At 36.0% G+C, this 10,755-nt stretch overlaps 1 protein-coding gene across 6 annotated transcripts in view; it reads left to right on the forward strand.

Annotated features, from left to right (window-relative positions):
• Positions 1-4,179, forward strand: part of LOC117215078 (RNA-binding protein Musashi homolog Rbp6) — a 761,999-nt gene extending 757,820 nt beyond the window's left edge. For all 6 annotated transcript variants that reach the window (XM_033461502.1, XM_033461501.1, XM_033461504.1 and 3 more), the window contains 3 exons: positions 1,422-1,699; positions 3,081-3,145; positions 3,903-4,179. In XM_033461502.1, coding sequence (XP_033317393.1) covers positions 1,422-1,699; positions 3,081-3,122 — 320 coding nt within the window. In that variant the 3' untranslated portion in view covers positions 3,123-3,145; positions 3,903-4,179. The remainder of the gene's footprint in view (positions 1-1,421; positions 1,700-3,080; positions 3,146-3,902) is intronic.
• The last annotated feature ends 6,576 nt before the right edge of the window (positions 4,180-10,755 follow it).

Below are 10,755 nucleotides of genomic sequence, written 5' to 3' on the forward strand. Positions count from 1 at the left end.
CTTCTTCCACGTTTTATATGTGTCTGGATCATTTGTTTCCGTAACTGGCGACGTTTCTACACTGTTCTCTCTCTCTCTCTCTCTTTCTCTCTCTCTCTCTCTCCCTCTTTCTCTCTCTCTCTCTTTCTCTGTATGTGTATCTGTTTTGTGTTGTACCAGTGTTCACATGTTTTATTGGATGTCTATTACGAATTCGTCCTGGTTCACTGGTATAACAAGGAAATGGAAACGTTTCCTTTATTTTTTCTTCTCCTTTTCTAACGGGTACAAATTTATTTTTATACGCACATGTCGCTTATTAATTGAGATGTTCCTTATACTGCGAGATATACACATGTACAGAAACGCAAGTTGTGATGTTGATTGCGTGATTTTGTTGTTGATATTGTAAGGCGTGTTTGTTAGCGATGTTAAAAACACATACTAATTTCGATAAGCTTCCCGGTAGTAGGTATACTGATATAAGCAATAATATAGTAATGTCGTTATTAACATTTTAAGAGTGTAAAATCTTTGGAACAGAGGAATTATATAGCTTTTATGAATACTTATGTATGTGTTAATCAACGTGTTTGTTTTTCTAGCTTGCTGTTACAAAAACATGTATAATGTATGATGTTCCAATCAATTATTCAAATGTTCAAAAGTAATTGGAATTTTCGTGTTCGACTTAAGAATTTAACCTTTCGATGTTTAATTTCATATAATAAGTTCATATCATTATTATAATAAGTAGTATATCATTTGATTGGTTGAAACAATTATGTGCGCAAATCTTTTATAAAATTGTATTCTATCTCGCTTCATGGTATCTTACAAATTTCTTCTTTTCCGTGTATTTCCTATATGTGTATAAAATATGTTCCTTCCATATATGTTCAAGCTAAATACTACAAACATTACGCCCATAGCCGCATAGTTGTTTCACCTTTCAACATCAATCAGAAACATTTCGATAATACATTAGAATGAACAAAAATAAAAAAATTTACATGCATTTCACCGCGAATCTTCTGCAAATGAGCTAGTAAACTAACGAATCCGGTTAGTTCTTCAAAAGAAATCAAAGTTACAAGAACAGCTGACTTACTCTGCTTTCAAATCGTTTCACATTTAATTCACATGGTATCTCATTTGACCGCATCAGTTTTCTTTAAAAAATCCCTACTCAACCAATCTACTTACTTATCGGTTGTACCAGCCTTGAACAGACTTCTAACAGACTTCTTGAAGACATGTACATATACTCTCTTTCAAGAAACACTCTCTTTCACTTGACCTTATGTTTTTACTCGCGAAGCACTTGGTTAGCGTTTCGCGCTCGACGAGGACACACCAGCAGCACAGCTAATTGCTTAGTCGGTTGAGGCCGTGGCAGCGCATTGGGGAATATTGAAAAATGACCGGCACATTCGTTGCAGTGATGAACAACTACCAAGCGGCCGCAGCACAGGCCGGATTTCCGCCGGCGTCGCCGCACGCGGCCGGTGGCCACGGTGGGCCACAGGGCCGATCATTTCCTGCGGCTAATTCACCGGGCCCCATCGACATGTATAGTTCAAGCGCCGCAGCAGCAGCAGCTGCCGCAGCCGCGGACTCCGCAGTCGCCAGCTACGTCCAGGCCGCAGCCAGTCCGCAGCCCCCTACGACCGCGTTCCCTGCGATCGCTGTGTCCCGTGCCCCGCTCAACTACAGTCCCGTAAGTCCATTCTACTATCCTTCTTCACGCTGACCTAGGGCCCCATGGAATTATTCATGCTTTGTTTAATCGCAGTTATATTGGAAATCGGAGTTTGAAAGGTTCGCGATGTCACGTGATATGGATTGATTATAACAACGAAATTGGGAATATGGAAGATTTTAAGTTCATTTTGAAGTCAATAAAGGGGAGATAGAGATGGTAGACTATCCAATAAGTGATGCAGACTTTTATAGGAGTTTTATGATATACAAGTAGAGACTTAATAGGTAAATGAAAAACTGTTAAAGAAACTAAAGGAAATGTGTTACTAGTTAATTAATACTAGATTGCCTTGCATCCAATATGTGTATATATAAATATACTTTGAGGACTGCATTACTTATAGAATAATCAAATAAACCGTAGAAAGTTGACTTTAGATCGTCGTGTCAATTTTAGAACGAAATTCGTGAAACTTGCGATAGTCGTCAGTGGTTGACTTATACTACTTGACATCTGGATCTGTTTATAAATAATAGTTTCTGCTATCTTCGCGGGAAATATTTGTACTGCTTTTGATGTTTTTTCTTTTTATTAAAAAGTGCTGAGAATGTAATAATTAAATAAATACACTTTATAAATTACAAATTTAATTACACTTTACTTTTTATATTATCCAATAGTAATTCATCAATCCCGGGCATTTTCTGATTATATTAAATTACGATATTCCTTATTCTACATTCTAGATTCGATTATATTGCTTCTTGGAGAAATATCTTACTATTACATTCTATAACATTCGAAATAACGAAAGAAATTTCATACATTAGAAGGAAATAAAAAAATTGCCATTGTATATTGTACACTGGTAACTAGATGTCTGATATAATTGATATTCTTTTCGCACCGAACGAGTCGGATTGAACGAAAAAATTTTCTAGCAACTAACCCATTCTAACAAAATTATTAGATTTATCTGTGATAATTCTTTTATCCATTCAGTGTACTTTAGAAAAGATATTTGAATAAAATAAAAAACGAAGAAGAGTCGAGAGATTCGAGAGTACGGTGCAAGTTCCTTTTCTTTTGTTAGAATTTGCAACTTACGTTGCTGTAGCTTCGATTATAAATCGGTTTCGATTGCTGAGCTTCTCAATTTGCCAATATTATGTTTTTGTATTTTATTCTTTCCCTTTTAATTCTTATTTCTCCTTTTCATCATTTGGACAAAATTTTATAATCGAACGATGCAACCTTTCATGATCAAGTATCGCAATTGCACGTAGTTGAAACGATATTTTTGCACCATCTTAAATAACGTACAAAAATAAATAAACTCCTGTCCTTAAAACCATCATATATGAACCTCGACAAAATATTTTTCTTCGTATTTTAGGGTCCTCTAATACCAGCGGCGTTCACTAATGGCTACCATTGAGCCTTGTTAAGATCTAATAACAGGTACGTAGTCACGTTCGCCTGCATTTTAAATCTTTCTATTTAGGCGTTTCATGCTACATAATATTTAATACGTAATAGATCTTCTTAATTTGAAAAAAGTAGTTGTACGGTAATGAAATCTGTTTAATATTAAAATTAAATGTTTCTGAATTCTACATAATTATTGCACAAGTAGCAAATAGTTATAAGCCATTTCATCATCTTTCTTATGAGACATTAATTCAGTTAACTAAATTTGAAATATTGTAACATTTCCTGTTGTTTTTCTCGAATATAGCGCATTATCGTACGAATACGGTAACGAAATACTTTCATCTTTCTGTAGCAAACGCAAACACGTTCATCAAAAATGAATATAACAGAAACCCTAGGTTTCCTTACCGGTTCACCGTAAGTTTCCACTTAGTGTGCCACATGAAATATTCATAACATTAATTCTCCTACTGTAACGAGCATACAAATAATAGGATGCTAAATGATTGAGATACTTTCGTGATTAAATTCTTATGTACATTATCATTTATTAATTTCAGATTAAATTTCTTAAAATACAAATAAAAGATTATATTGGACTATGATTCATATATTACATTATATAAAGTATGATTCGCGAAGGGATCTTACTTTACATTTCATCTATTTCCATTCACTTTTAAGCACTCCAACAGTAACACGATCCGCTTGCGCTGATTTCACAAAGATCATGGCTTACGTATCGCAATCTCTCGCTAACAAACTACGATTTTTTTTTCGTTAGGATGAACGAGAGGGCAGAACGCAGCACGGTTGACTGACGGTACAGTGAACGATGTAAATGCCTTGGAAAAATTCACCACGATGAACGAACTTTGGACGGAACTGGATGCGTACTATTACGACTAATACATCGGAAAATCGCGATTTAGATAAGAAGATAATAGTTTCTACCCAGAAGGAGGCTTCGTCTTTGCAACGGCGATTGATCGACCGCAACAACGGCGACGATTGAACGGAAATAACCGCTACTTTCCAACGAACGGAAAAGAAAAAAAAAACGTAAATTGAAGGCGTGAGGAAGACACAAAGAAGCTAATAGAAATATGAAAAAAATCTAAAAAATAAGAAGGAATGGAAGGAGGAAGATGCGAAACAAAAATGCGGGAAAAATGTATAAATTTATAAATCGCGGTACACGTCCAGAAAGTTTGCGAGAAGAGCGACGTGGTAAAGAAAGATAAGACAAGCAGAAAGTAAGGGAAACACGAAGGGCAGAAGCTGCGTAAAGATAGATGTGGCCGAAACTGCGTATTAATGCCCGTTCTCCGACATTAATAAAGAATAATATAATAATAATAATAATGAATTAAATTAATATTATTAATTGCTAAATAATTAAGTGACTAAGTCTAGAATATATATAAATATTATATATATAAATATATAAATATATATATATATAAATAATTGATAAATATTAGATGATAAAACGTATAGATCCTTAGCATTTAAGGCAAACGAAAATATGGCGGAAGAATACCAACTTACATACGAATATTATTATAATTACTGGTTATTATTGTATAACGTTATGGCGACTTTTTTTTCTAATTGATTAACAAGAACAAGAAGAGGATGAAAAGCCATGCACCGTGTTAGCTCGCGCGTGTACGCGTGCGCAATATACATATATACATATATATACATACACATATATATATAAGTGTGTGTGTATATATATATAAATACAAATGCAAAATACAAATATAAATATAGATATAAATATGAATATAAATACAAATATATAAATATAAATATAAATAATAAAAATACAATTATTATGCGCATAACACACGTTCGCACCCGGGAAGAGAGCGTCTCTGTGTTGGGCTTTCGAGTTTTTTTAGTCGTGTAGAAACGGTTAATAATAAAAAAATAAAAGAGCAAAAATACAAAAGGCGTGTAAGGAATTTTTCGAGGAGCGTGAATCGACAACACGAAGGAGCACCCGACACGGAAGTGTGAATGATTAGTCCGGGGGGGGGGAGGGGGATTTAGGATACGAGACAACGAGGACGTTAGGCAGGCCAAGAGTGCGCTTCGCCCTTTTTCTTTGTTTCTTGCGCGCGCGTGTCCGCCACTTCTCAGCGTGCTCTTTGCCGACTGAATGCCGGAATGACACTTCTCGCTCGCCCCGGCGCGGTGTCGTCGAAGCACTTTTCCCTTTTCCCGGGTGTGCAACGAGGGAGAAAAGAGGACGAATAAAGCACGGAAAGAGCAAGAGGAGGGTGAGGTTGCGTACATAGACCTAGGCACGCGTGTTACACGGATGACGTGTCGCTGTTTGCATTGCTTATCGTGCGATGGATAGAAGGAAAGAAAAAAAAAAAGAAAGAAAGGAAGAAAAAACGCGGGGGCTGCGAAGCGAGATGGACGGATTGAAACTCGCGAGACTCTATGTAAGTTAGACGAACAAAGAGAAAAAAAAGAAGAAATAATGAGGGAAAGAGGAAGAATGGAAGAATACGACCTGCTTTTAAGATGATGCGTGTTGATAAGAAAAGAAGATGTAGTCATCCAGCGCAAAGAACGGTTTTCGATAGAGGAAGAGAATGAGAGAACATTACATATACAGGGTCGCGAAATCGAGTAAGAGAACGCTAAGTCCCAAGCGTTGTATCGCGTCGAAAGTCTGGTCTCATCCAATGCCGAAACGATGATCGTTGAATTTAATCGGCCATTGTATAGCTATCCAATCGATTACTTGCATTAACTTCGGTGCATACATGCATATTACACGTACGCGAATTATTATATCGTTGATTTACTATAACGCATGATCCTATAAAGGAGCCTGCAAGGGAAACACAAGCAATGTTCACCGACACGCATTTCACACAAGCTCACAATAAACGTATATAAAATATCTTCTACATACACTTTTACGTACACGCTCAAACTATACATATGTTCCACACAGAGACATAGACACTCCGAACACAAATATAATATATGCTGTGACACGCGCCGGCGGCTTTTTAAAGGAATTATCCTAACACACATGCCTATATACACATACAAGAAGAAATATATATATATACACACACACACACACACACACATACCCACGCTACACCAGGAAGAACTATATGCAAACCATCAAGTACACGAAATAAGATGCATTAAAAGAAAAACAAAATATATATCTACACATATGCGTGTATTCAGTTATTATACCGCGCGTCCGTATATGTACAGTGCGTTAATTGAAGGCGAGATTGCGAATCGCCAATTTAATGCGCCATTGCATAAGTAAAAGCGGAAGTGAAAGTAATGCGTGCAATGGGAATGATATTTGGACACGAAGCGAGGTTGTGCGTCTCTATATAACCCGGATGCATGTGAGAAAGAATGAGAGAGAACGTGACGATACGTGCGTACGAGAGCGAGAGAAAGAAAGTCATTAAATCTTTAAGATTTACGGTCACCTGAAAATGTCATTTTACGAATTAAAAGATGTTAAAAACAGGAAGGAAATTGGAAAGTTTATACGGACTGGCGTAAACGCGAGAAATCGTTAAATTGCGGAACGTAGCCTTACTCGCGGAATGACTGAACACCAAAAAATCCTTGCGTTCTTTCGCGCTTCGAAGTATTTCCCTAATTAGACGGACAAATGGCCCGAATGGGGATACTCCATTCAATTATTCGTAATTGGTCTAGGTTAAATGCGTGTAATATCGTTCGGGAAACAGGGAGGAGTCATTACATTAGTTTTGTTTTTTAGCGCACGTATGTTTTATAAAATTTAACCCAGCCCTTGAGGAAAGTTCGATTTAGGGGCTCGAAGGGCATCGCGACGCTCGAACCTCCCTGCTTCTGAAGGGGACAAATAAAAAAGAAAAAGTAAAACAAAGAAACCGTCGACGTGCAAAAATTCATTCCGCGGACTATATAATTCGGATTTTGTTGATATAGCTGATCAAAAACTGTTTTCATACGATACTATTAATTACTATTATTGAATTTGTCAATATTGAATTATTGAATTGAGTGAGAGTCAACGAGCGATAAATTAATTATAATTATTACAAAAACAATGGATATACGTGCGACAATTCTAGGTACGGTTATTATTGTATTCAATAACAGGGTAAAACAAAGAACAAAAAAAAAAAGAAACATTGAAGAAGAAGGATGACTTTAAATTGGGACGCGTGTCACGTCGAACGGCGGCCATTTTGTTTTCCTGTGCGCGGGTATGCATGCGCACGATGAAAAAAATGCTAAAGAAAGGAAAGAAAGGATGAAGAGGAACGAATGAACAAACGAGTCAATTCTTACGAACGTTAGCAATACTTCGTCATGACCACAAAGGATAAAAATGGCAAATAATGAACAAGAAAAAAAAGAGAAACTAATAATAATAATAATATACACGACTAATCTATATCGCGGATAAACTTACATGAATTCTTAAGTTCGTGACGCGTACACGCGTGACGGGTGATCCTCGCTCGTTCTCAATAAAAGAAAGTGGAATATGAGAAAGCGGAACGTGAATGAGTCACCACTCCTGGACAAGAAAAACGTACTGTAAAACAAACTGCGGTCGCGTGTATTTTCGACGCTACAAAGCCGACTTCTTGCAAGCGAAACAAAATGGTAGCTGCTTCGTTACGCCCCAGGACTAACGATAAACGCGTGCAAAAGAGGTAAAGGTATATGCATCGGGCCAAAACTGTTATTATCCAGGCAACTAATAATTCGAAATATGAGAAAAGTCAAACAGTAAAAGGAAACACGTACACACACACTATGAAAAAAGAGATTGGTATTTTATCGGTAGACCGTACACCATACGTAGGACGATGCTGTTTTCAAATGGGTGCAAGAGACGAGTACGCAGAAACGAGCGTTTCTTCGGCGATGTTCTATTCCTGATTTTTTCGTTTCGATTCTGATAAGGTTTCTTTTTCAAGGTTGTGCGAAATTACGAGGGTTTTGTGAATGAAACGCGACATAATCAAGCGAAAAAAACAGAAAGAAACGCTCCATGCTCATAGCTTCACAGGCAACTTCTGTTGCCTTTATTCTTTTGTTACGTTCATTGGATCCGGTGGGAGAAAAGTGAGTTAAGTGAGCGTTAAATAGACGCGTCGAGCGCTTCACGTATCACGGAGCTGCGCTAATTGTTCAAATAGACGGAGAGTTGGACATTGCGCGGAGAAGAAGAGTGGAGAAAAAGAAAAGAAGAGAAATACACGAGAACATAAGCACCAGCTCAAAGAACGTAAAATATAACAAGATTCGTCGTATATAGGTTTAAGGCACGCTGACGCGCGAGATCGCAGAGGATGGGCAAAATAAGGAAATGTAGAAAGCATATACACATACAAATGAAGAAATAGAAGAAGAGAAAACAGTCATAATTAAGTGTACAAGTTGTAACTTTTCGCAGTTAAGGTGAATGGTGTGCCGAAAGAAACTTGGGTTCCTGATCATTTATTACGTTTAACGTTTTAAACTGTAGAATTAATGCTCATCGTTCATTTTGGATTTGAATGAAAGCAATTTTGTTGAAGTGTGATTAACGAAGTAATGTGATAGTTATTATTATTTTTGAGCAATGTGTAAGTATCTTAGAACTAATTTCAAACTTATTTATTTAAATTGTTTCGTCGTTCTTTTACGAACGAATCGAAGATGTTGCGGCAGGAACCTAAGCGACTTTCAACGAGAATCCTCTGGAAAAGAGAATTATATATAAATATATAAATATATATATATACATATTCGAAAGAGATCTACGATCAATTATTAATTAGACAAAACAAACTAAAATGCGATCAATATACAAGCGAGTTAATACAAAAAGAATGAAGAGAAAAGAAAGGAGAAGATAAAGGTGTCGCGAGACATATAATAGGGAAGACATGTCATAGGAGGGGATAAAAATGAAACAAGAGGAAACAAAATATATATGTGAGTACAGTCCACGCGTTTATATTTATAAATATGAAATACATTAATATTGAAATATTACGTCTATATCTACATCTAGTATATATATAAATATATATAAATATAAATATATATATATAAATATAAATATAAAAACGATTAAGAAAGACAAGAAATATATTATGACTATATATATATAAATATATATAATAACTGATTAAGATGGCAAGCAGACAAAATAAAAAAATATGAGGATTATGGGAGATAAACAGATATATTGAAACATTGTTTTATGCATTTGTACATATATATAGTTATTGATGTTTTAAAAGCTAATATACTATTGTACTGAACAATTTTTCGATGATCATCATCGATGATCGTGAAAGGAGAGTCGAGCGGGGGTACAACCGGGGTAGATGAGGGTAGAATGAGGATTGGGAAGACTAGACGCGGAGAAAGATGAGAGGAAAGAAGGAAAGAGAATAAAGAAAAAAACGGCAAAGAAATGCGAGGGAGGCGAGCTCGTTGTTCGATGCAGTCCAGTCTTCTCTCACTTTGCAATACTCTTCCGATTTTTTACACGAGGGAGTTTATTTTTCCTGGCGAATTTTTGTCGAAGGTTGAGCATGAGAAGAAAAGTGTACGGAGATGATAATGATATAGGAAATTCAGAAGACTTCGCTTGTTCATCGACCGAGCTCGATCACTCATTGCGCGATTAATACGCTCACACCGACACTTCCACATTGTACACGTATGATACACACACATACAAATACTGACACGTATATATATATATAAATATAAATATAAATATAAATATAAGTATAAATATAAATATAAATATACACGCGTATAAATAATAAGTAATAATTACGATAATCGAAAAATATATATTATATACGTATATATAAATAAAATACACACAGCGTGAGCTAAGGACAGGAGAAAGGAAATGGAGGTCACAATTGTAAAGAGAGTGCGAAGAAGATGTTAATCAAGTGAGTAATCGATTATTGCCATTCCGTGATTGAACCGTGAAATTGAAATTAGAAGTACACGACTGACAAATCTTCATGCGATAGGTATGCGCGATGTGTACAATGATATGAAAATGAGTGCAATGAAATATAATAAAACACTTTATAATACTTAAGTCTTAGCGGTACTTAAGTGCAAGTAGCGATTATAAGTAATGTTTCCATTGTACATTTTATCGTTACAGAATTATCGTTATTGTAAAAATTATTTTTTACAGGAAGCATGAAAAGACGAACAAAACTATTCTGTTTCATTTGTTTCATACGTTGAAAGGGTTTTTTGTTATATTTTCGTCTTGCGTTAATTAAATCGTTTTCAACTTCGACCACCTCGCGGTAGACGGAGTTAAATGTAATTGCGAAGTCGTTCGACTGTACGATATTTCGTAGATAATACAGCAATATCGAGTAATAATTTAATGAAGATGCCGCTGCGAGCAAATTCAACATAATCAAGCGTATTTAACCCGTTTGCAATTAATGGAAGTATAATGTATGAAGGTGATTATACAACCATAGGGAAGATAGTATGCAGACTTGAACAAGCATCAGTTCACTAATGTTCACGTAGAGTTCAATCTGTTTGCGCTTGACCCAATAGTGATAGTTGCTCGCGCATAAACGATC

Source organism: Bombus bifarius, unplaced genomic scaffold (genome assembly GCF_011952205.1).
Source record: "Bombus bifarius isolate JDL3187 unplaced genomic scaffold, Bbif_JDL3187 scf7180000009343, whole genome shotgun sequence".
Classification (NCBI taxonomy): Eukaryota; Metazoa; Arthropoda; class Insecta; order Hymenoptera; family Apidae; genus Bombus; species Bombus bifarius.